Source organism: Emys orbicularis, chromosome 3 (assembly GCF_028017835.1).
Source record: "Emys orbicularis isolate rEmyOrb1 chromosome 3, rEmyOrb1.hap1, whole genome shotgun sequence".
Taxonomy (NCBI): Eukaryota; Metazoa; Chordata; order Testudines; family Emydidae; genus Emys; species Emys orbicularis.
Genome location: NC_088685.1, coordinates 47,312,840 through 47,340,502, shown reverse-complemented (window position 1 = coordinate 47,340,502; position 27,663 = coordinate 47,312,840). Strand labels below are relative to the sequence as shown.

General features: G+C 42.2%; 1 protein-coding gene across 1 annotated transcript in view; it reads right to left on the bottom strand.

Moving 5' to 3' along the window:
* Positions 1 to 871: 871 nt before the first annotated feature.
* MCPH1 (microcephalin 1) overlaps positions 872 to 27,663 on the bottom strand; it is a 249,499-nt gene continuing 222,707 nt past the window's right edge. The window contains exons 14-15 of the mRNA XM_065401927.1: positions 5,588 to 5,825; positions 872 to 927 (exon numbers count right to left, since the gene is read on the bottom strand). Of these exons, the coding sequence (XP_065257999.1) occupies positions 872 to 927; positions 5,588 to 5,825 (294 nt within the window). The remainder of the gene's footprint in view (positions 928 to 5,587; positions 5,826 to 27,663) is intronic.

The window sequence follows — 27,663 nt, the reverse complement described above, 5'->3', positions numbered from 1 at the left end:
TGCTGAGATTTTCAAAGCAACCTAGGCAATTTGGATCACTATCAATTTTAATGAAAATTGGGAATCCAAATCCCTGTGTAGCTTGAAAATCTCAGCTTCAGTGCACAAATACAAGAGAGAACTAGAGCAGTGCGATGAAATGGTGATGTTTATGAAGTATGTATCTTGTTAGCTCTGTGATTTTTGCTTGGAATTTTTTATTTTTAGTACAGAATTTCTATTGTCTTAGTTTAACAATTCTCTGAGGGGAGGACTGGGGTTGAAAGGCATGTGTTATATGCTGCAGTGAAATTATTTGATTATCCATTACTTTTACTGGTGCTCATATGTCATTCCATAAATATGAGGTTGTATAATTATATCTAAATATATACTACATACTAAGTTCTAAAAGAAAATTAGACATAACCCTGTGCCCACTTAAAAACTGTCTTCAGACTCATTTGTGTTTATGTTTGGAATTATTATACTAAGGTAATCTTTTCAAAAGCACCTAAGTGACAGGCTCTTAAGTCCAAAAGGGGACCTGGGAGCCTAAGTCACTTAAGTGCTTTTGATAATGTTGCCTCCAGTGTATAATGCTTGTACATGAGACCAGAATTAGGCCCAAAGACTTGCATAGTGTACAAATAAATACAAAGCAAAAGGATTTTTATTGGGCAAATACCTTATTACATAAGGCTAATCAAAGGATTTCATTAGACAGACACTTAGACTCACCACACTATACCAAACTTCTGGCTGTATTTAAAAACCCATTACTGTCTCTTTGTAAAATCTTTTATTCACTGTTAGTTCAGCTTCTTATTTAATCAAAAACTGAACACCTTTACTAATTTCCTCACAACCATAAGGAGGGTCTTGCGTTCGCTCATTGCTGGAACATGTAGTTTTCCAGAGGACATATCCTATGCTGAGTGACTGAATCTACAGGAAATCAAAAATAAATATGTTATATACTAGCATATTAGGATGAATACATAGCAAATAGCTTCTTATTAAAAAGGAAATATATGCTTTGTATAACACAATATACACTACTAACAAAATAATCAACTCAGCAGATTGAATTTTTGGTATAAAGTACCTTTGAGGAGCTGAGAACATAGGGAGTGAGAAGGACCATAAAGATATATACTAGTGGTATAATATGTACACTGCACATACCTCCAATCTCCTTTAAAAAAAAAAATGTATTTCACTCTCTATCTCTCAGGTATCAAATGTGTGATTGATTGTAGGACTAATTTATTCAGTAGCGAACAGCTGGCATTAGGTGTGGAAAGCAGAACGTTTATAACCAGAAACTAACTAGATTACATAAACTAGGGATACATTCTGATAACAATAAGAGCATCGAAATTGGATAAATCCCTGAGTAATATATGTCTAGCCATTTGACTGGATTTGTATTTGTACAAATCTGATATCCCACATACTTTCAATATTAGATTATAATATATAATTTTAGGGGGAGGGGGGAAGGGATAGCTCAGTGGTTTGAGCATTGGTCTGCTAAACCCAGGGTTGAGAGTTCAGTCCTTGAGGGGGCCATTTAGGGAGCTGGGGCAAAATCAGTACTTGGTCCTGCTAGTGGAGGCAGGGGGCTGGACTCAATGACCTTTCAGGGTCCCTTCCAGCTCTATGAGATAGGTATATCTCCATATTATATAGATTGGAAGGGACACATTTTCAAACAGGTCTGTACTCAGCCTCCACTTTTTCTTGGGTCTGTACGTACACTCACAACTTATGGGTACACATACCTGTGTGCGCACTTTAAATATTCTAGGTGTGGATGTACAAACCTAAGTCTATACCTAAAAAACTTGCATCTATTGGAATTGATTTAGGATTGGATTAATTGATATGAGATTTTGGGTCAGCCCATTATAAAGATATGGCCCTTTTGCAAAATTGAGAGCCTAATTTGGATGTTGACAGCCCCTCCTGCAAACTTCAGTAATGTTTGGATTCAGAGATCTGGTTCAGGCCCAACTCTAAAGCACTACAAAGAGGTGAACTAGGAGAGTAACTACTTCATTACAACTAGACATGGCAGAATTCAAAAAATTTTTTTTTTATAAATTTGACAGACTATATCAATGTTAATTTTAAGCATTTTTTTATCATCGATTTGAATTTTTACAGTTCCCATAGTTTTGGGTTTTAAACTTTATTCTATATTTTTAATTTAATTTTTTTATAGTTGTGGGAGATTATGGGGGATCAGACAATTATCTAATGACAGTAGATGTTGAGATTCAAAAAGTTAAAAGTTTTATAGCTGTTAAAACACCATTGTCAAAATATATAAAGGAAATATCCTTAAATTAAACTCTAAGTTCTCAAGCAGCAGTTTTTTACTTTGCCTATCAGTATTTTTCTTTGGTTTGTGTGTGTACAGTGAAATCTATGTTTACCAACATTTACTGACAAAAATCTAATCCTTCACGCCTAATTATAACAGATTAATTCAATATCCCTAGCAAGATGAAGGGGAATGTTTTAAGTGGCAGCTAATTCCAGCTGAGACTGGTTTTCAAAGAGCTCCACCCACACAACTCTCACAGCAGGATACAAAGGGACAATATGTAACTAATGAAAGGCAAGCAAGGCATTATATAGAACACTCTCACAGCTTAACATACAGAGCAGGACACTTAGGGTATGTCTATACAGGGATAAAAAACCCACAGCTGGCTCAGGTCAGTTGATTTGGGTTCACTGGGCTCAGGCTCCAGGGCTGAAAAATCGCAGTGTGGACATTCGGGCTTGTGCTGGAGCCCAATCTCTGGGACCCTGCGAGGGTGGAGGGTCTAAGAGTTCAGGCTCCAGCCTGAGTCCGAACGTCCACACAGCGATTTTTAGCCCCACAGCCCATGTCCCACGAGCCCAAATTAGCTGACCTGGACCAGCCGTGGCTGTGCCATGGATATTTTATCTCCGTGTAGTCGTACCCTTTCCTACTGAGGGCCGTAAATGAACCGTTTCATACACAGTAGTTACCAAGCATTCTTTTAACAGCTTGATTTTCTTTCTGCATTGGGAAGGAGATCAATTAAATGAACTAAAAATATTTTCTAGCTCATTTATTTTTTACACGCTGACAGCGTGGGCTGGTGCTGTTTAAGTCCACGCCTCAAGGAATTTACAACGTAAACAGACAACTGGCCTGAGAGAGTTTCTGCTTTGAGCTTGGTTTCACTGTCCCCCTAGGTTCTATGGAAGAATTGGGATCCTCAATTTTGGACCTTATGAATCTGGCAGGAGAGGCTATACAGTGCACCATGGAATTCATATAATTCAGAATTATATGTATATGAAATATTTTTAGAGATGAGCTAAAGCTGCAAAAGCACTGATGTGCCAAAGCACCCTTCTTACAGGCGTAGATTCACCCAGTGAGAGGTGCTAGTGCACTGCACTCTTTCCAGATGCTGATGTTTTAAGGCTGAGGGCCTGGCTCACCATCCTTCCATGGCGCCAATGGATTATGTACCTAATGGTTCAAGTACTTGTGCATATTTTTACTTTAATGATCGTTTCTGGCAGTCAGGTAGAGGACACATCTCACCTCCAGAGCCCCTGGTCTCTATATATTTTAAGGCTCTTGTGCCAATATTGATCTTTTATTAAAAATTGTCTGGAAGGTGAAACAATTAAAAAAATAACAGAAGTCAGATATTTAAAATGGAAGAATGCAATTATAAGGAAATCATGATGAGGCTTTATTGTTTGAGCAAGGACTATTGTATTAATTTCATCATCAGAATTTAATATAGTAGCAGGCTGTACTACTTGAAAAAGGCACAGGAGAAAAAGTGGATCCCTGGACTAAAATTATGGACCAACGCGAAAACAACACAAACATTACTCTCCACACCCATTGGTTATGCATACATTGTTAAATGGATGTTAGAGTGTCAGTCTGGATTATTATTTCTGTCCATCTGAAAGTTATGCTTGAAATACTAATATGTCCAAGTGTATTGTTTAATTTACTACATCACAGTTCCAGTCTTCTCCTCATGCCCTATTTCTGGTTCTCTGGAATTCTTACATACCATACAATGCTGTCTCCTCTTATCTTTCCTTTTTTTGACACAGCTGTTCTTTAATTCTGTTATGACTTTAGAGAGTGTCTTTCACATTGCAGATCAATCTAAATAGGAACTCACTTGTCTTTCAACTCTTTAATAATTTTATCTTTTATAAAGTATGAAATATACTTTTGTTTTGACAAGTGTTTTCTCCCTTACAACCCAGGTTTTCTTTCTGCTTCAACCTTCAGCAGCGTTCTTACTCAGACTTTGCAACATTATGATCAGATTGATTTATTTAACAAATAGTATCTGAAAGCTTTAGTATTTGCTGTAAAGCAGAAAGTAAAGCTAGCTTATTAAGAAGACTGTTATTCAAAACACAAATATCTTATTTTCTTGTGTTGTATTATGCAAAAAGATTCTTTTTAGGAGGAGAAGCCGTGGAGCTAATCTAAAAGATAAATACTCTCAGGACTGTGAATCCCAAGTAGATCACCAAAAGTTTTCTTCTGTGGGGATATTGCAAATGTACACTCAATTTACAGCAAGAACGTCAAGCTTAAAACTAATTTCTATGGTGTCTTAGGAAAAACCACAGGACAAGCAACTCCCAGGAACTCAACACCCACAGATTTTAGCAAGAATTTTTCTTCAAGCAGAGTGATAGTCGTAGCAAAGAACATTTCAGACATGCATATTAAATTACATATTATATACTATAAGGCAGATCCTCAGCTGGTGCAAAATGTCAGAACCTATTGAAGTCAACAGAGCTATGACAATCTGCACTAGCTGAGCATAGTCCCCACATATTTTTATAATCTTGAAAGACAAATTTTTCACCAGACATTTCAAGAGAGTGGTTCCTAAGTGTTTTCTCATAACCTACTTTAATTAGACAAGTATCACATTTAAATGAAACAACTCCCATGAAATATGGAGGGCACAATATGAAGTAATTTGTACAGCACTATGCTAGGTCCAATTCATAAAGGTGGGTCCTAAGATCAACACAGCCCAGCCCTAATTTTACCAGAAAGTCCCTGACAGCACGTAGTCAGGTCTTCCTAAAGGGTAACAACTGTAGCACAGTCTGTCCATTCTCTTCTCTCCACACTCTCCCTCTGGTAATCTTCCGCCCATACTTAGGGCTTGTTTATATGGAGCAGCAATGCTCAATACGAGGATGCAATTTCTAAAATTCACTTGTGCATTAATTGGTCTGTGTAAACCCTGCTGGTACATACTAAAGATTCCCTAGTGCTCTTGAATGTAGTGCACAGCACTATGTTAAGGTCCAATAGGAACTTTAGTGAGCAGCAGCAGGGTTTACACAGACCAAGTGCATTATACTAAAGCGCAGTAGGGAACTTTTAGTACACACCAGCAAGTCTACAAGGACCAATTAATGTATAACACATTAGTGTGCTTTTGAAATCACATCCCCCGTACGGCATATTACCACACTGGGTAGAAAAACCCTTAGCACATTTGAAAGCACATTTCATAATATTATATTGAGCTGAAATTAAATCTCTTACCTAGTATCCATTTTTCTGATAAATATTTTATTTCAGGTTGCTTCTTTCCCAAATATTCTCCAATGTAGATTTTGGCCTGTCGCAGGGTTTTACATATTTTTCCTCCACACAACTGTACAAGTTCACTTAGCTTGTCACATGGCGGTTGACTGGCAAGAGATATAAACATTACAGGCTGACTTGAAAAGAGGTCCTGCTGATATCTTCCTGATGACAGGTGGCGTTGAAGTCTGCAGATCTGTTTTTAAGGAAACAAGGAAATTAAGAACTAACATGTTTCAATTTCATTTATAAGCAGCAAGTGAAGCTAGTCTTTGCATTTAGGAAAAGAATTTCAGGATATGAAAACAACTCTTTACATTCCCAAGTAAACTCTTGGGTAAGTCGTACCATGATTAGCTAACAATCAGTAGATATTTATTTTTTTATTTATGACTTTTTTTGGCTTGATACAAAAGCCAAAATATCCATGTGCCACTTATTTGATTTCCATAATCTAGCCAGGTATTTATTCAATGCTCACTCTAACATGGTATTTGAATACCTTACAAGTGTATAAATCCGGCAGGTAGTTTACAGATAAGCTCTACCTTTGGTTCTCTCCCTCCCTTTCTTGAATGCGGTGAGAATGGTGGGCACTTTTAGGCTTTTAGGAAGTAATTCCACAAGTATAGGCAAGATGCTGAAAAACCTCTATCTCCTGCTTCTGGTTATAGACAGATCATTGTTCCAAGGGAGCAGAGTAAATGGTCACGAAGTATTTTGAGACAGCCCAGGTCCAAGCCACTGGAAGGCTTTGACCATTAAGACCAACACATGAAAAACTTAATCCTGTATTTTACTTTGAGCCAGTTGTAAGAGGCATTAAGGGAAACCTTTAAAAATAGGCCTTGTCTGCACTAGGGGCTTTAGCACTGATGTAACCATGCACGTGTGTAAATGCCTAACCTTGGCTCCATTGAAATCAATGGCAAAACTCCCATTGACTTAAAAAGGGATACCCCTGGTATTGAGATGCACTATGCTGCTGTAAACCACAGCTTGTGCTGGTGCAGCTTACACTCAGGTTTACTAGTGGAAACGATATATGTGTAGTTACACTACTGCTAAAAACGCCAGTGTAAACTGGGCCTTGGGAAGGTAAGATATGGTCCGTTAATGAATCTTGATGCTGAGCATCCTTAGTCGCAATCACATCCAATTTGGGTTGAGAAAAGGTAGCTGCCGAAGTGTAAGGGCCATATTCAAAACATCAGAGATTTGTATTGTTGGAAGAAGCTGGACTCAGCTGCACAGCTGAAAGAGCCCAACATATTTCAAGGAAAAGAAATGTAGTCCTGAACCCGGGGAAAAAACAAAAACAATATTTTCCCTGCAGGGCCACTGTCTATATTTGCTTAGAAGGTTTGGTAGTTATAATGAAGTGAAAAAACCCTAGGCAACCAGAACATGGAATCAGGGAAAATATGCCATGGTAAGGGTAAAGACCCCTTTGTGACCCCCCCCCCCCCACGCTCCCCATGTGTGGAGGATTAAGCAGAAGAAATGCTGGAATTATGGTAAAGAATACCAGAGAAGTCTGTTCAGTCTAGGATCAGACTGGGCCAAGAATACAGAGAATGAATGGACAGAAGATTACTTAAAACAACCAAATCCAGATTTAAGATTAATGATATATGTGTCTATATAATGGGACTATTACACACTGTACCTCTTGCATGCAAACTCTTTCCATCTTTAGAAGACTTTTTCCATGCATAACATAGACAGAGAAAAGGGAAGTCCTTTACAAATACTGTGCAGTCCTTAACACTATTAATGTGGTTGTGTACTTAAAATTAAACAAGAAAAAAGCTGATTGATATACATGAGGAGTGTCTAGCAATTTCTTCTCCTGGTAGGTTTGGTATACTCTAGAACCCTTTTTCCTTCTGAGGCCCCCCTAACATGCTATAAAAACTCCATGGCCCACCTGTACCAGAACAACAGGTTTTCTGCATATAAAAGCCAGGGCCAGCATTAGGGGGTAGAAAACAGGGCAATTGCCTGGGGCCGCATGCCACAGGGGGCCCTGCAAAGCTAAGTTGCTCAGGCTTTGGCTTCAGCCCCAGGTGGCGGGGCTCAGGTCCCCAGGCTTCAGCTTTCTGCCCTGTGCCTCAGCAAGTCTAACGCTGGCTATGCATGGAGGACCCCCTGTAACCTGGTGGCGGCCCCCTGGTTGAGAAACACTGCTCTAGAAAGGGCAGATAGAGTACTGTGGAATGAAAAACCATTTCCTTTAGCTCAAATATGAAGTTCAGAACTATTCTGGTCAGGTTGCTACTGCAAGTACTAAAGACTAACCATTACCCCTAAACTATCTAGAGCTGAAATAATCAAACCATTATAATAAAAGGGGTTTTTATAAGCCAATTAGTTGCAGTACATAATGACTTGAACATTAGGACAGGTGTTCAAAATGATGTTCATAAAGGTGACAGATGTATGTTGCACCAGTTAAAGTCTTTTCAGTGTCTGTGATTTCACTTCCCGGTACAGTACAATACAGCAATCAAATCTGGAGGTCACAAATACATGGAACATCACATCTAAGTCTTTGTCTGCCAGGATTAGGTAAAGTCTCATGGCCAGCCACAGGAAGAAGGCAGCATTTTTTTAAAAAACCACCACAACAGCTGCTATTTAGGTTTCCAGTGTAAGTATAGGTTCTAGGAGGACACTGTGCTACATACCACTTGATCAGTGAGAGGGCAGATGTCCTTGTTGACTAGTTCATTGAAATATCTTCCTCATGCCAGCAGCACCACCTCAGTCTAGTTCAGGTTTAACAACATATACAATAAATGCACTGATAACTGGACATGCCAAACCTATCTGATATTTTTTGTCCCTGTTTTCCTTGTTGAAGCTTGATGAACTGGCTCTTAGGTAATAAACAACATGAGCTACAATTGCCAGTACAAGAGGAGATGAAGGCAAAAATAAACGTTTGGGCACAAGAGTAGCTGAGATGTTGTTTGATGCTGGAAATTTTTAACCAATGTGAAAAATAGGGAAATGATCTGAACAGTGGACTCCTGACTTTGACACTGACTCACTGTGTCACTTTTTAAGATCTTTGTGCTTTAGTTTACAAATCTATGGAGTCAAGATAAAAATGCTCACCCAATTTACAAGGGGTTGTGAAGATTAATTAATGTTTGTAAAGAGCTTTCAGATCCCCAGATAAAATTACAAAGCAGGTTTATTATCTTTATAAAAGGGAATTTCTTAGGCCTGGTCTACACTAGGCTTTTATGTCGAATTTAGCGCCGTTACATCGAATTAACCCTGCACCCGTCCACACCACGAAGCTATTTAGTTCGACATAGAGCTCTCTTAAATTCGACTTCTGTACTCCTCCAAAACGAGAGGAGTAGCGCTAAATTCGAAATGGCCATATCGAATTAGGCTAGGTGTGGATGGAAATCGACGGTAATAGCTCCGGGAGCTATCCCACAGTGCACCACTCTGTTGACGCTCTGGACAGCAGTCCGAGCTCGGATGCTCTGATCAGCCACACAGGAAAAGCCCCGGGAAAATTTGAATTCCTTTTCCTGTCTGGCCAGTTTGAATCTCATTCCCTGTTTGGACAGCGTGGCGAGCTCAGCAGCACTGGCAACGATGCAGAGCTCTCCAGCAGAGATGGTCATGCAATCTAATAGAAGGAGGGCCCCAGCATGGACTGATCGGGAAGTCTTGGATCTCATCGCTGTGTGGGGCGATGAGTCCGTGCTTTCAGAGCTGCGCTCCAAAAGACGGAATGCAAAGATCTACGAGAAGATCTCTAAAGCCATGGCAGAGAGAGGATACAGCCGGGATGCAACGCAGTGCCGCGTGAAAATCAAGGAGCTGAGACAAGGCTACCAAAAAACCAAAGAGGCAAACGGACGCTCCGGATCCCATCCCCACACATCCCGTTTCTACGAGGCACTGCATTCCATCCTAGGTGCGGCCGCCACCACTACCCCACCACTGACCGTGGACTCTGAGGATGGGATATTGTCCGCGGCAGGTTCCTCGTCGGACATGTTAGCGGACGGGGAAGATGAAGAAGGAGATGAGGAGGACGAGGCAGTCGACAGCGCTGGCACCGCTGATTTCCCCGACAGCCAGGAGCTCTTCATCACCCTTACCGAGATCCCCTACCAACCGTCCCCATCCCTTACCCCGGAGACAGAATCAGGGGAAGGATCAAGCAGTGAGTGCTTTAAATATCTAAACATTTATTTTTACAAGAACTAGAATATTTATAATATTAACAATGGCTGTTTATTAAAGTGCTTAAACATGTAAACAATTAACTGCAAAAAAACTGGAATATTTACAATCGTAACAAAGGGTTTTTCATGATTTGTCTGCCTTAGGCTCTTCACAATTTAGTCCCAAGTATTTAAAATTTTTTTTACAATGTCCGGTAAGTCATGATTATGCTGCCCAAGACGCTCCACTCTTTAGTCCCAGTGCACCTACGCGAAAATCCGGTCAATATGGCCGGGGATGGAGGCGAAATCCTCATAGGAGAACTCCTCGTAGGTCTCAAGAAGGTACATTTCCAGCCTGTTCATCAGGTTCCTGGGTAGGGCGATCTTATTGGGCCCTCCGTGGTAGGACACGTTACCGCGCCACGACACCATCAGATAGTCTGGTATCATTGCCCTGCAGAGCATAGCGGCAAACGGCCCTGGTTTCTGAAGGCTTTCTCGAAACATCCTTTCCCTCTGGGACTCCGAGATCCTCAGCAGGGTGATGTCGCTCATTACGCCCTGCTTTGAATTAGGGAGGGGAATGTTAGTATTGGGACTGCTTTACAGCCACGCGGTGGAGGGAGAGGGGCAGCATACAGGGATCTTTCCCTGGAACAGCCGCGAGGGGGTGGGACAGGGGCATAGTTCATGCTGTCCTGATTGCTGGCAGCAGAGACTGGCATTGCTTTCAATGTGAAAGGAGGCCAGTGCTACTAGTACAGTTTTAAGCAGCCAGAAGTCTACGGCTTACCATGATTGCACGCTACAGAAGTTCAGGTGTCCTGCCACGCTTCTCAGATAACTGCAAGACCACTGCAGGACCCCAGGCACTGAAGGCGATGGCCGAAAATTCGACCTTGTCCTGAGTGCGCATGTGAGAGGTGCAGTGCATGGTCTTGTTCACAGAGAAAGACTAGGTTCTTTGTACACAACTTCATTTATCTGTCTCAGGAATTCACTCCATTTTTCCCATTCACACAGACACATCTGCGACTGTCTCCCAACCCAGCCTGTCAGCACACTCCCAGAGGCTAGCGCAGATTAGGAGGAGGAAGAAGAAGACGCGGGAGGACATGTTCTCAGAACTAATGAGCTGTTCCCGAGCCCAGGCAGCCCAGCAGACACAGTGGAGGGAGAACTTGTCCCAAATGCACCGAGCAGTCATGGAACGGGAGGAGAGGTGGCGTCAGGAGGACCAGCAGGCTACTGAAAAGCTGCTTGGACTTCTGAGGGAGCAAACGGACACGCTCCGGCGCCTTGTGGATGTTCTGCAAGACCGGAGGCAGGAGGACAGAGCCCCGCTGCGGTCTATCTCTAACCGCCCTCCCCCGCCACCAAGTCCCACACCCCCCTCACCCAAAGTACAAAGAAGGAGGGGCGGCAAGGGCCGTTAAAACTTTCAGTCAACCCCTGCAGACTGCTCTAGCACTAGAAGGCTCTCATTCCCCAAAATTTTAAAAGTCCTTTCCTACACACCTCACAGAAGCCCCCGTGCAAGTTTCAACCCCCACGTTTCATGTGTGGTTCATAATAAAATATTCGTTTCTGTTAATTACTGTTTCCATGATTTTATTTTGGAGGAGAGTCTGTCTGAACGAGGGGAAGGGGCATGGTAATTGGACAGGACAGTCACCTTTACCAGGGTACAGAGGCGGGGTCAGGTCCAGGATCAGGACACATACCCAGTGCAGTGACTAGTGACCCTGTTCAATCTGGGAGGTGGTTTTCGTGTTCTGGGGGGGGGGGGGGTTGCTCTGTGACTTTGTGGCGGGGGAGGGCAGTTACAGATCTAATGCATCACAGAGCCCCGCAGCAGGGGAGCTGTAACCCTCCTCCCCCTGCCAGACAGTCACATAGCCGACACATACACGCTGTCCCGCCCAGGAGGGCTGGCAGGCTCTGTTGAAACAACCAGTCCACCACTGCGGAACCCGTCATTCCTGGAGTTTAGAAGCATCATTTGCATCACAACAGTAAACCCGCACCCCGCCACAGTCTGCGTCCCAGGTTTAAAACATTCCCGCGAAAACAGTAATAAAGACAACGGTGTTCATTAACAAAACAGAACAGATTTTATTTTTTGGGAAGGGGGTGAAGGGGGTATGTAACTGGAGAGGATAGTCAACGGTAACTGGGTAAAGAAACGGTGGCAAGTTCAGGTTCTGAGTCCACAAACTTAAAATTCACTGGTGACCCTGCTCAGTCTGGAAACTGTCTTTCAAAGCCTCCCGGATGCACAGTGCGTCCCGCTGGGCTCTTCTAATCTCCCGGCTGTCTGGCTGGGAGTAATCAGCAGCCAGGCGATTTGCCTCAACCTCCCACCCCACCATAAAGGTCTCCCCCTTGCTCTCACAGAGATTGTGGAGCACACAGCAAGCTGCAATAACAATGGGGATATTGGTTTCGCTGAGATCACAGCGAGTCAGTAAGCTTCTCCATCTCCCCTTGAGACGGCCAAAAGCACACTCCACCACCATTCTGCACTTGCTGAGCCGGTAGTTGAACAGTTCTTTTTCTGTGTCCAGGGCGCCAGTATAGGGCTTCATGAGCCAGGGCATTAGCGGGTATGCTGGGTCCCCGAGGATCACTGTAGGCATCTCCACATCCCCAAGAGTTATTTTGTGGTCCGGGAAGTAAATACCTTCCTGCAGCCTTCTAAACAGACCAGAGTTCCTGAACACGCGAGCGTCATGAACCTTGCCCGGCCATCCAACGTTGATGTTAGTAAAACGTCCCTTATGGTCCACCAGTGCTTGCAGCACCATTGAAAAGTAGCCCTTTCGGTTGATGTACTGGCTGGCCTGGTGGTCCGGTCCCAGGATAGGGATGTGAGTCCCATCTATAGCCCCACCGCAGTTTGGGAATCCCATCGCGGCGAAGCCATCTATGATGGCCTGCGCGTTTCCCAGGGTCACTACCTTTGACAGCAGTACCTTCACGATTGCCTTGGCTACTTGCATGACAACAACCCCCACGGTAGACTTGCCCACGCCAAACTGGTTCGCGACTGACCGGTAGCTGTCCGGCGTTGCGAGCTTCCAGAGGGCTATGGCCACTCGCTTCTGGACAGTCAGGGCTGCTCGCATCCGGGTGTCCTTGCGCTTCAGGGCAGGGGACAGCAACTCACAAAGTTCGAGGAAAGTCCCCTTCCGCATGCGAAAGTTTCGCAGCCACTGGGATTCATCCCAGACCTGAAGCACTATGCGGTCCCACCAGTCCGTGCTTGTTTCACGGGCCCAGAATCGCCGTTCCACAGTATCCACAAGACCCATTGCCACCGTGATGTCCTCGGCACTGGGTGTCGTGGTTTCAGACAGGCGTGTGCTACTCTCGGAGTTCAGGTCCTGACCCCGGTGCCGTAGCCTCCTCGCCTGATTTCTCTCTATCTGCCTCAGTGAAAGGTCGATGATGAGCTGCGATGCGTTGACAACGGCCACAACTGCAGCGATGGTCACAGCGGGATCCATGCTCGCAGTGCTGTGGCGTCCGCGCTGTCACTGACCAGAAAAGTGCGCGAACTGATTTCCCGCCGGCGCTTTCAGGGAGGGAGGGCGGGAGTGACGGTTGGATGACGACAGTTACCCAAAAGCACCCTCGACACATTTTTTTACCCAGAAGGCAATGGCGGCTCGACCCAGAATTCCAATGGGCAGCGGGGACTGCGGGAACTGTGGGATAGCTGCCCACAGTGCACCGCTTCCAATGTCGACGCTTGCCCCGTTAGTGTGGACTGACAAAGTCGAATTACTGTCCTTAGTGTGGACACACACGTTCGACTTTGTAATATCGACTCCACATATTCGATTTAACTAAAATCGAACTACTCTCGTAGTGTAGACATACCCTTAGTGTTGGTGATCAGTGCCAGAGGAACAGTGAAAAACAAAGCCCATGCTGAGATAGCACAGGCAGTAGTGGCACAATCTCCATCTATGTCATTCTTCAGAGAAGTCGGTCCTATTGAGAAGTGGTATCTCCAGAAATGAGGGTACAACGTTTTATGCTCATGAAATCCTTGGCTGCTCTGCTGAAACTACAAACAGTTAATTTTCTATAAGCTGGCTTGCAGGACATTTTAGAGAAGCCAGAAGCTGATATAGTTAAGGCAGGCCAAAAGGGCTAAAATGCGGTCAAAAATGTGTTGTAGCTATTTATTCTTATGTGAATGTACAGTGTTCAAACAACATATGCATAACTAAGGTCAAAGAGAGCTTTCCCAACTGACTTCAATGAGTACATGCTCAAGGCCGTAATACACTTTGCAATTTCTGATGTGCAAATAAAAGGCAGGATTCTGATATTCCTGTGATTGCACTCACTCACTTTCATGAATTACCAGTTATTTCAAAATGTGTAAATCACCAAGCAAACATAAAAATGCTTCAGTTAAAAAGTATACAGGTAAGAAGTTCAACAAATTATACACTATACTCTAATGAAAACAACCCAGAAACAGAGACTCATGATAAACACAATCCTATCTTTGGTGGCTCAAATAGCCTTTTTCTTCCATCAGAGAGAATTGAGAACATCTACTAATCTCCTGAGTTGTTTATTTAGACAAATCAGCTACATCTGAAAGGAGAAAAAATAATCACCAAGAGACATTAATTTAGTGTTAGTTTATCTAAAATTAACAATCAGACTTGATTCCAAGGGACCTTTGTGCTCAACTTGCCATGCTGCTTTTGTTAGCCTGGAGCTCTAGGGTTTCCAAGATGAAACTGATTAGGATTGACAAGCTCTGTTTATGTTAAAAACCCAACAGGACATGAGTTTCTTAGATGGAAGACGTACAATGTAACTTGATTGTAATCCTGCTGTTTCACACATTTTACAGGACATGATTTTAAAAGGTCTGCTGTATTCCCACTTCTTCAAACATTTTCCCTGAATGCATTTATTGTTGAGGTGACTCATAATGAAAAGTTGTTTTATTTGTACAGTGGGTCCTACTACTGGAAATACACTTAGATTAAATTAATATTAAAGGCAAAAAATTGCATGAATGTTATGTTAAAAATTTGCACAACTAATCACAAAGAGTCTGGAATGCAAACGTTATGATTCCAACAGCAACATTAAGTCAAGCTGTGTTGTACAATTCATGTGGTTTGGTATATATGTTTATGTTATAAATGCTAAGGTTGGGATTTTTAAAGGAGTTAAAATGCTGAAATCCCTTTGAGATAGCACCTACCCACTTTAGCCTCTTTTGAAAATCCCAGAATAATGTATTAATATATATATATTGACTGGAATAATAGAAACAGCATATTGTACATTGTGCAATATGACCAAAATAAAGTTTCTGTTTAGACCTTAAATGTTGCTTTTCCTGCCGCTTGTAATTTTAAATGCAGCTTTCCAGCCAGATTATGCTTGGATCCTGCTCAGGTGTACAACAAGGAGAGAAACTCCTTGCTCTCTTCATCCAGAGGCTAGAAATAATTGAAACCCCTGTATTCAGACAGCACAAGGACTCTGCAGGGCTAGCATTGCTTTCAAAGCCAGCCTATGCATAGAGGAGTGGAGGTAGCCAGTCTTGGAAGAGAAAACATATTACACACTCTGGAAGCCATTTGGCCACCCCCAACTTGGACTAGAGATTGAATGGCACAATCCACCTCTTCAAATTGAATTACCCTTTGTAACATCAAAGAGTTTGCAGCACTCCAGGGCTGCTGCACACCCTTTGATTTTTTTTAAATTTGAGCAAAATCTCTATAATTTCAATCCTAATCAGAGACCAAACATGGGAAAAATTCAGCCCAAAGAAGTGAGTATTTCCACAAATAGCATTTGTGCAAACAGTTATTATGAAAACTATTTCATAGCTGTAACTATAATAGGCATGACCAGCACCTGCTATGATATCAAACACTGAAGCTAATTCTCCTGTCTAATTATATTCCTATCAGGTGGCTCTGAGAAGAGAGTTCCACTGACTATAGTCATTATTCAGGATTTAGATATTAGCTTAGTTCTTTCATCAGACAGATGAACAGGCAGTAGCACCTCCCTTACATTGTCTGGCACTGTTATAAATCATGAATAATAGAAATTAACTTGTAAGCCCCTTTGAACTGAGGGTTTCAAAAAGATCATCATTACACTGACAAAAAATTAAAGGTATTGAGAATTTATGATGTTGTAATGCAGCATTTCTTCATTACAATAATAATAACTGATCAACTTTCCTCCATTTTTCATGTCTCACATTTTTAATTCTTCAGATTGTGGGTTGCATAGCAGCAAATAGGTAATGTGATGTATTGAAATATATTGCACATATGCAGGATTGGGATTTTTGCTTCAGCTGTTACATTTAACTTCCTCTTTCTGAACAGACACACACTAGACACCCGCATAAACACTATCATTTTTAGTATCAAGTGCTACAGTTGTGCCTCAAACTTTATGAGAATGTATGAAAACAGGTCCCTGGACAAAAGTACTTCCAATGCAAGACCAGTGAGACTCAGGAAAAGGCCAGATTCACCTACAGTTGAACATCAGAGTTACAAACACCTCGGGAATAGAGGTTGTTCATAACTCTGGAATGTTTGTAACTCTGAACAAAACGTTATGGTTGTTCTTTCAAAAGCTTACAACTGAACATTGACTTAATACAGCTTTGAAACTTTACTATGCAGAAGAAAAATGCATACTTCTGGTTCCAAGTGAGGTGTGTGGTTGACCGGTCAGTTCATAACTCTGGTGTTTGTAACTTGGAGGTTCTATTGTATTTGTAGGATTGGAGCCCAAGTCATAACATAGCAAAAGAATGTAAATGATCAGGTTAAGGAGGAGAGTAGTGAGGGTTGCAAAAGAAAAGTCATAGGGCTGATTCCGATCTTGCTGACACTGATGCAAATATTGACATCAGTGGAATTATTTCTGATTTGCACCAATGTGAGGTTGGAATAAGACCCCTCAAAATGTATATAGCAACCTGCATCTCTATCTTTTTCTATCTGCCCTCAGCCTCCTTTTTGATTTTGGGAGAATAAGGTCAAGCATGAGAAAAGGAATAGATGGCACAGGAGTGTTAGTAGCAAACAGCCATACACCTGACATACACAGTTTATTAGCATTCCGTTGAAAGTTACATGAAATACCAAGTTATTCTAAGTCTTTTTAAGGTACAGTACAGTAGATACCAGAATTTAACTAAAAATGCACTTGGGATAAAACAAATTTAGGTTAAAGAAAATATATTTTAAAAACCATGATTTGTTTTACAGTTATTAATCCTTTTGTCTTTGTGAATTATGCATATGGTTTTCCAACAATATACTCCAGAGTGGCCTCTCAAATTCACGTAATAAAAATATAAGGACATGCCTAATGTTACCATTTTTTTGGATGTAACTGGAAAATTATTCATCAGTGAAACTGCTCCCTTCCTATGAACTACACAAGTGCTAATGCACATCCTATAAGAACAACAGTGTTGTATTTGAAGTACTCTCCTGCCTGAAACGTGGTAGTAAACATGCAATTCTGCACAAAGATGAAGGGGAAAATATTGCCCTAAATAACTTCAGCTAAAGGAAACATTAAATTTAGGCTACTGTCACAAAGGCTGAGTCCACTTACCAAGCTTCTGAAGTATAAAATCAAATAAAATCCACCATTAATACAGATTTATAGCTATATAACTGAGAGGCAGAGTGCACATTTTCAAAATTATGACTGCAGAGTTTTGTCCATAATGCTTGTCATTCACGGGAGATACATATTTTTATGGCACACATTTGAGGACCAAATCTTGTTGCTTGTGAAGTCAATGAGAAATTGACCATTTCCTTCAACCAGAACAGGCTCTGACCACTAAAGAGGGAAGGTTTGATTCCCCACTCTGTTATACCAGTTTTATGCTGGTTTAATGGCACTGAAGTCAATGGATTTACAGCAGCATAAAACTATGGTGTAACAGAGTGGTGAATCAGGCACCAAAAATAATATGCTCCATTAAGCTACAAATTTAGCAAGAAAGATAGTTCTAAAAATGGTACACATTTAATAGAGTTGGGTAATATTGCTGGTGAAATCTTAAGGTCTGAGTTTACAACTTCAGTGGGATTCAATATAGTTGAGGGTGCTCAGTATCTCAGAGGATTGGGCCATTAGCGTTTGTATTTGCTGACACTATAGTTCTTCAGAAACATCTAGGGAAGAGTATGGGCCTAATTCATTGCATTCATAGGAAACATTACACTTACATTGTCCTACATTTTCAGGTAGTCTGTCACTTACTAAAAATTTGAAAGGAAAACACATATGTGGAACCCCAGGCACATTTGAAGATGAAGAGTACACACACATGAAAGTGAAATAAAGTATCAGCCTGCTTCTGATAAAGAATAGTATAACGCAGTGGAGACAGCTAAGAAGTATGGTTATCCTGCAGTGAGAGATTTGAAGAATCTGCAGCATCCTACAGGGATCAAGGAAGTCTGCTTTACTATACACTAGCTTGGGCCCAAGGAGAAATGCTCTAGGTTTTCATCTTTCTACATGTCAATATAAAAGGATGAAAATGATCAAACCAAACATTGACATTGTTTAGATAGTAAAGTGCAAACTCGTTATATCCTAGTGCTTAAAAAGTTGGTTTGCTCCTGTTTGTCCTTTATTTATTTTAGAAATTTGCTATTAGGTCATTTAACATTATAAGCAGTTTTAAAGTTGAAAATGTTATTCAGTAAATATTTTAGTTTAAAACTATATTGGAATAATAACAGGAGTACTTGTGGCACCTTAGAGACTAACAAATTTATTAGAGCATAAGCTTTCGTGGGCTACAACCCACTTCTTCGGTTGTAGCCCACGAAAGCTTATGCTCTAATAAATTTGTTAGTCTCTAAGGTGCCACAAGTACTCCTGTTATTTTTGCGGATACAGACTAACACGGCTGCTACTCTGAAACCTATATTGGAATACTGCACTTAATAGTGGGTTTTTAAAATTAGGTGCTTCATAACTAATATGATCTGGTTAAGAACTGGATTTGCCTTAAGCTTACCAGCTGTTCCATGCAGACATTGTTCTTTGCCTGGGAAGAATTCTATTGAAGTTAATGGGGTTGCACATGAGTGCATAGTCCAGCAGGCAAGATCAGAGCCATAGCAGTATGCTCAGCAAAAATTACCTGGGTCAGCTTGTCTGCCCTAATAGCTACAAAGTCTCAACTTTTCCTTTATTAGCATCAAGGAATTTTATTACTGGTGCAGGTACTTATCATTCTGTGAAGAAAACTCAATCTGTAACGTTTAGTGCAAATTATTGAAAATATCATATCCACATTCTAGTATATTAACTGGAACTGATACTTTTCTATAAACTATCAATACTGTCCAGCTAAAGTACGGGCTCCCATTTTGTCAAACTACAGAAGCACAAGATTTCAAATGACAGAAATGCTAACACACTTTTTGTATGACTGATAAAGGAATGTGAACATCCCAACATGCATTCACAAGTGCAGACTGTGCGTGGGCAAATCCATGTGTGTGCATTAAGAGGTTTGGGGGTCTGAAAAAGTTTGAGCATCTGTTTGAAAATCTGAGGCAGAAAAGTTACCTGCCAATTTCTCCTGTTGACAACATCAAGAGGAATGTGAAATGTGTTATAAAGACAATTGATACACAGCAAAGACTGGAAATTCCTCCAAAATACTTCCCTTTTTTCCTCAGTAGTTTTCTAGAGAAGTGTTTCCTGGCAAACAGGAGCGTGAAGGGTGAAAGAAACCTAGAATGAAGACAATTTTACTAATAAAGTTTCTTTACACTATCTGTTGACAGACAAGCCTTACTTCTCTCAAATCTCATAGACTGATAAGTAAGGCTTCAACAATATATTCTCTAAAAGACAGAGTCCTAATGGGAATACTATACAAAAACGTTTGGCAAACATATCTACTGTTTGGCAGACATTCAAAACCATACTTGAAGATGTTTGGATCACTTCTTCCTCCAGAGCAAATTTTTGCAGAAAAAAGCAGAACAAAATTACTTACTTTATGTTTAGATTTGCTTTTTTCCCACTGAACCAGAACAATTTTTTTAATACTGCGTAACATAAATATATGACAGCTATATATTTTAAGAAAAGAAAAGTAATTAGGCTTATCAAACGCATATGCTTTTTCCCTAGTGTAGAACAATATGACTTAAAACTAAGGTTTGTATTTCAAGTGCACATACATCACATCAAAAACTTTAAGGTTGCAAGATATAGTAAGTTTCATTATAATTCCATTTTACTTGCGCATAACTTCCCAAAAAATTCTCCTCCTGAAGGTCGAAACAACAGACTGGACTTCTACATAGAATGCTTCCGTTGACGTGTACGGGCTGAAATTGTGGAAAAGCAGCATCACTTGCCCCATAACCTTAGCCGTGCTGAACACAACGCCATCAACAGCCTCAGGAACAACTCTGACATCATAATCAAAAAGGCTGACAAAGGAGGTGCTGTCATCATCAGTATGAACAAGAGGCTGCTAGGCAACTCTCTAACTCCACATTCTACAGGCCATTTTCCTCTGATCCCACTGAGGATTACCAAAAGAAACTACACCATCTGTTCAAGAAACTCCCTGAAAAAGTACAGGAACAGATCTATACAGACACATGCCTAGAACCCCGACCAGGGGTATTCTATTTGCTACCCAAGATCCATAAACCTGGAAATCTTGGACACGCCATCATCTCAGGCATTGGCACCCTATCAGCAGGATTGTCTGGCTATGTGGACTCTCTCCTCAGGCCCTATGCTACCAGCACTCCCAGCAGGGCCGGCTTTAGGTTTTTTGCTGCCCCAAGCTCCGAGAGCGCAACTGTCCAAGCAAAAAAAAAACAAAAAACCCTTGGGGAGCGAAACAGCCCAGAATGCTGCCCCTGGAATTGTACCACCCCAAGCACATGCTTGCTTTGCTGGTGCCTAAAGCCAGTCCTGACTCCCAGCTATCTTTGAGATACCACTGACTTCCTGAGGAAACTACAATCCATTGGTGAACTTCCAGAAAACACCATCCTGGCCACTATGAATGTAGAACCCCTCTATATCCAACATTTCACACAAAGATGGACTACAAGCTATCAGGAACAGTATCCCTGATAATGTCATGGCAATCGTGGTGGCTGAACTTTGTGACTTTGTCCTCACTCACTTTGACCTCTCTGGTCATCCAGTAACAGACTTAAGGGTGGCAATTTTGCAACAGAAAAGCTTCAAAAACAGACTCCAACGAGAAACTGCTGAACTGGAATTAATTTGCAAACTAGGTACCATTAACCTGGGCTTGAATAGAGACTGGGAGCGGCTGGGTCATTACACAACTCTAATCTATTTCCCCATGTTAAGTATCCTCACTCCTTCTTGTCAACTGTCTGAAATGGGCCATCTTGATTATCACTACACACGTTTTTTTTCTCCTGCTGATAATAGTTCATCTTAATTAATTAGTCTCTTAGAGTTGGTATGGCAACTTCCACCTTTTCATGTTCTCTGTATGTATATATATCTTCTTACTATATGTTCCATTCTATGCAGCTGATGAAGTGGGCTGTATCCCACGAAAGCTTATTCTCAAATAAATTTGTTAGTCTCTAAGGTGCCACAAGTACTCCTGTTCTTTCTAAACTGAAAGTTTCCATGTTTGGTCTCAGCACAAATTAATTTTTATGGAAAATTTAAGAAAATCCCTCGAAATGTAGGCTTCAATCCTGCAATCACTTGGATATCTGCTTAACTTTACACAGGTGAGAAATGCTGTTGACCTCAGTGGATCTACTCATGTGAAAGTCTGTGTAGGCGTGGGGACTTAAATATGCAAACTTACATTAACAAATGAGGTCTTAACTACCCACAAAAAAGGAAAAGAAAGATGAATGGCTTTAAGTGAGAGCATCCTTGCTTGCTTGCATCCATTCAACTAGGTCAGAAAAAACACAAAATAAATTCATCTTATGTGTGATTGACTCACACAATTGACAATAATTTACAAATGAATTAAGATATTTTCTCCAGAGTTTCATATATTTTAAGTTTCAATAAGGACTACTTCTGAGGAAGCAGAATGTAGACACTTCAAGAAGTAGTTGAGAATAAAATTCACATCGGGCATTCTGTCAGTCCCCTTTCCCCACCTGCAACCTAGATCACAAGCTGTAAGACAAAAGTAGCTGAAAAAAAATAAAATAAACAAACAACTGTTGAGATAAGAAAGCATTGCACATTTTAGCTTCCAAAGAACTTGTTTAAGAACATTATAGACAACTGAAAAAGGCATGTAATACAAAAATGAGCATGCTTTTACCAAAGGATGCAAAGGCTCATTACTACTACACATATCCTTACAAGCACTGTCACATGGCAGTGAGTCTCAGGTTAACTCTGACAGATGAGAGAATGTTTAGCCAGCCATAGCCATAACAGCTAAAGATGCAGGTACAAAAATTAAAGCCAATCTGGGATTGACCCATAAGAAATATGGCTGGCTTAATTCAATTTAGTTAATTAACCTTTGTGCATAACAACCTTGTTGTTCTCATACAGTCAATCTCCTGTATGACAGCAATAGGGAACACTACTTCATTGGATATATTCCCCCTTCTGTTTGTGATCATTTTCCATTTTTGCCAGGTGGCTTTCACATACAATCTACCCTCTCAGCTCATACAATGTCAGTTATTATACCCTTATTGAATTTTCCCATACTTCATGAGCAGTCCCATTGGTTTTAATGGAACAGCTTGAGTAGTAAGGTACTACTGAATGCAAGTGGCAAAATCTGGTTAGAGAAAAACATAAGAAGGACATTGCCAAGAGATACAAACATGTATTGACCCAAAACAAAACTGAGGAACACCATAAAAATATGTGCCTTATCACAGGACACTGAAATGTAGAGTATTTAACAAGCTGACTACAGTCTGACAAGAGAGAGGCAGCCCTTTAAGAGAGGTGCACCACAGGCTAAAATAGAGCCATAGCTTATTAAGAAGAATAATAAGTATTCAGGCTCTGTGTACCACGGAGCTAAATGTTACATATCAACTAGTATAGCATTTTTCAAAGTTCGGGTCATGACTCAGTACTGCATCGTGGCATGTAAGGCACTGGGTCCATCTGGTCAGCACTGCCAACTGGGTCGTTAAAAGTCCCCTCAGCGGTGCTGCACAGCTAAGGCAGGCTAGTGCCTACCTGTTCCGACACCTCACTGCGCTCCGGAAGTGGCCAGCAGTGCGTCCGGCTTCTAGGCGGGGGCCCACGGGGCTCCGCACGCTGCCCCCACCCCGAGCACCAGCTCCGCACTCCCATTGGCTGCTGGTTTCCCGGCCAATGGGAGCTGGGGGAGGGGGGGCGTTGCTTGTGAGCCTCCGCCTAGAAGCTGGACCTGCTGTTGGGCTGCTTCAGGCGCAGCACAGTCCGTGGTGCCAGGACAGGTGGGAAGCCTGCCTCTGCACCCCAGCTGCGCCGCTGACCGGGAGCTGCCGGAGGTAAGTCCAAGCCCCAACCCCCTGCCCCAGCCCTGAGCCCCCCCACATCTAGAACCGCTTCCTGCACCCCAAACCCCTCATTCACAGCTCCACCCCAGAGCCTGCACCCAGAGCCCCTCCCGCATCTCAACCCCCTGCCCCAGCCCTGAGTTCCCCCCAAACCCAGAGCCCTCCTGCACCCCAACCCCCCCGGCTCCACCCCAGAACCTGCACCCCCAGCCCAGAGCCCTGACCCTCTCCTGAACCCCAGCCCCTACCCCAGCCCTGAGCCCCCCCACACCCTAAACCCCTCATCCCCGCACCACCCCAGAGCCTGCACTCCCAACCCAGAGCCCTGACCCCCTCCCGCATCCCAACCCCCTGCCCCAGCCCAGAGCCCACTCCCACACCCTGAACCCCTCATTCCTGGCCCCATCCTACAGCCCTCACCCCCGCACCTCAACCCTCTGCCCCAGCCCTGAGCCCCTCCCAAACCCTAAACCCCTCTGCCCCAGCTCTGTTGGGTTGTGGGCATCAACAATTTTCTTCAACTGGGTCCCCAGAAAAAAAGTTTGAAAACCACTGAACTAGTAGATGAAAGCCTGTGCTGTTGCATGAGCATGGCAGTTGGGCCAGGTAATCCACCATTTGTGCTCAGTATCTGATTCATTTTTCCTTAGGGTTCTCCTTGTTTTAGCTCTCTGGATATGTCTACACTGCAATTTGACGCCTGTGACAGCTGATTCAGGCTCCAGCCCAAATGTCTACACCATATTTAAACAGCCTCTTGGCCTGAGTCATCTGGCACAGGCCAGCCGCAGGTGTCTAACTGCAGCGTAGACATTCCCTCTGGGGCCAGTGAGGATAGCTTTCTTTCTTGGCATTGTGTGGGGTCAGAGCTTAGAGTAGTACTGGTACGGGTGCCACCACATACTAGACGTATGGGAACTGTTTTCACTTGTACTCAATTCTGCACGGCTTGGAATCAGATTATTTCAGTAGTTGTGGCAGGTCTTCACATCAGCATGCCTATATACCCTTTCATAGATTCATAGATTCTAGGACTGGAAGGGACCTCGAGAGGTCATCGAGTCCAGTCCCCTGCCCGCATGGCAGGACCAAATACTGTCTAGACCATCCCTGATAGACATTTATCTAACCTACTCTTAAATATCTCCAGAGATGGAGATTCCACAACCTCCCTAGGCAATTTATTCCAGTGTTTAACCACCCTGACAGTTAGGAACTTTTTCCTAATGTCCAACCTAGACCTCCCTTGCTGCAGTTTAAGCCCATTGCTTCTTGTTCTATCCTCAGAGGCTAAGGTGAACAAGTTTTCTCCCTCCTCCTTATGACACCCTTTTAGATACCTGAAAACTGCTATCATGTCCCCTCTCAGTCTTCTCTTTTCCAAACTAAACAAACCCAATTCTTTCAGTCTTCCTTCATAGGTCATGTTCTCAAGACCTTTAATCATTCTTGTTGCTCTTCTCTGGACCCTTTCCAATTTCTCCACATCTTTCTTGAAATGCGGTGCCCAAAACTGGACACAATACTCCAGCTGAGGCCTAACCAGAGCAGAGTAGAGCGGAAGAATGACTTCTCGTGTCTTGCTCACAACACACCCGTTAATACATCCCAGAATCATGTTTGCTTTCTTTGCAACAGCATCACACTGTTGACTCATATTTAGCCTGTGGTCCACTATAACCCCTAGATCCCTTTCTTCCGTACTCCTTCCTAGACAGTCTCTTCCCATTCTGTATGTGTGAAACTGATTTTTTCTTCCTAAGTGGAGCACTTTGCATTTGTCTTTGTTAAACTTCATCCTGTTTAACTCAGACCATTTCTCCAATTTGTCCAGATCATTTTGAATTATGACCCTGTCCTCCAAAGCAGTTGCAATCCCTCCCAGTTTGGTATCATCCGCAAACTTAATAAGCGTACTTTCTATGCCAATATCTAAGTCGTTAATGAAGATATTGAACAGAGCCGGTCCCAAAACAGACCCCTGCGGAACCCCACTCGTTATGCCTTTCCAGCAGGATTGGGAACCATTAATAACAACTCTCTGAGTACAGTTATCCAGCCAGTTATGCACCCACCTTATAGTAGCCCCATCTAAATTGTATTTGCCTAGTTTATCGATAAGAATATCATGCGAGACCGTATCAAATGCCTTACTAAAGTCTAGGTATACCACATCCACAGCTTCACCCTTATCCACAAGACTCCTTATCCTATCGAAGAAAGCTATCAGATTGGTTTGACATGATTTGTTCTTTACAAATCCATGCTGGCTGTTCCCTATCACCTTACCACCTTCCAAGTGTTTGCAGATGATTTCCTTAATTACTTGCTCCATTATCTTCCCTGGCACAGAAGTTAAACTAACTGGTCTGTAGTTTCCTGGGTTGTTTTTATTTCCCTTTTTATAGATGGGCACTATATTTGCCCTTTTCCAGTCTTCTGGAATCTCTCCCGTCTCCCATGATTTTCCAAAGATAATAGCTAGAGGCTCAGATACCTCCTCTATTAGCTCCTTGAGTATTCTAGGATGCATTTCATCAGGCACTGGTGACTTGCAGGCATCTAACTTTTCTAAGTGATTTTTAACTTGTTCTTTTTTTATTTTATCTGCTAAACCTACCCCCTTCCCATTAGCATTCACTATGTTAGGCATTCCTTCAGACTTCTCGGTGAAGACCGAAACAAAGAAGTCATTAAGCATCTCTGCCATTTCCAAGTTTCCTGTTACTGTTTCTCCCTCTTCACTAAGCAGTGGGCCTACCCTGTCTTTGGTCTTCCTCTTGCTTCTAATGTATTGATAAAAAGTCTTCTTGTTTCCCTTTATTCCTGTAGCTAGTTTGAGCTCATTTTGTGCCTTTGCCTTTCTAATCTTGCCCCTGCATTCCTGTGTTGTTTGCCTATATTCATCCTTTGTAATCTGTCCTAGTTTCCATTTTTTATATGACTCCTTTTTATTTTTTAGATCATGCAAGATCTCGTGGTTAAGCCAAGGTGGTCTTTTGCCACATTTTCTATCTTTCCTAACCAGCGGATACCGAACACTGTATCGGGAAACACTCACAAAACACCACAGAGGTGAACACACAAACCCAATACAAAGCAGTGAATATTGTTGAACAGAAAATCCTATAGAGTGGCGGTAAAATGCCATGCCTGTAGGTATTTTGGGGCTTGTGTTTCCATGGGCTGTGCTGTAATGAGCAATGTTGCTGTTTGTACATGTTCCCCTAAGTTAATGCACAGGACTGCCCCCTGGCTGGAAGCACAATCACCATTTTGTTACCCCACATTGGTGTTACTCCCACCTTCCCTGATCAGCTATCACATTCCAACTTCCTTTGGACGACAACATTCCATCTGGTCCTCACAGGGCCCAGTGATGATTGAACCAGGCGACATTCTGAGCAAACAGAGCTCTGAGCCAGGCATGTACCTGTTTCCATCACTTCATAATGATTCAGACATTCTAGACTTCAGAGTGATAGACAGACAGAGGGACAATCCTGGAAGATTTGTGCAGGCATCGAATGAGTGGTATGTGCTGCTGTGAAGGGCTGTGTGTGTCTGGGGTTATTGTGTATGGTGACTGTGTTGTTGTGTAGATGGTTTAGAAGAACTGTGGGAAATGGGCCAAGTAATCCACCAGGTGTACGGTCTCCCTCATACAACAAGTCGAACTGTTGCATGCAAATTAGCAGTACAGTAAGGGTGTGATTGGTACTTTTGATAGCACAATGGTCTAGGACTCTGCATGGAATGGATACATGCCTTACTACTGTAGCTACCCACTGCATGGGTGTAATTCATCAAGTCAAATTGACTGAGAACTTAAAACCTGGCCAATAACAGACCATGAAACCCAATGATGATTTCACCTGGTGATATTTTGAACAAAAAGAGCCCTCAACCTTGCTTACAGCTGTTTTCAACTGTTTCACACTGACTCAACAGCCACTCTAGGCTTCAGGCTGACACACAGTGTGACAATCCTGGAATTTATTGTACAGATCAAGTTATTAGGAAAGGGAGCAATGTTTGCAGAAAAGAAATATATTAAAATTATGGCATCATTTGAATTCTTAGGTTTCTTATTTAATTTGTTGTTTTGGGAAGCCCTACATTATTATTATTATTTTAAATGACAGGATATTTTGCAGCAAGTTCCAAGAATGACATTTGTTTTGGGGACTGAGGCAGGGGGAATGCTTCCATCAGCCTTTAACAGTAAATGATAAATCCAGTGCTGTCATCAGATTTGCTATACCTGGCA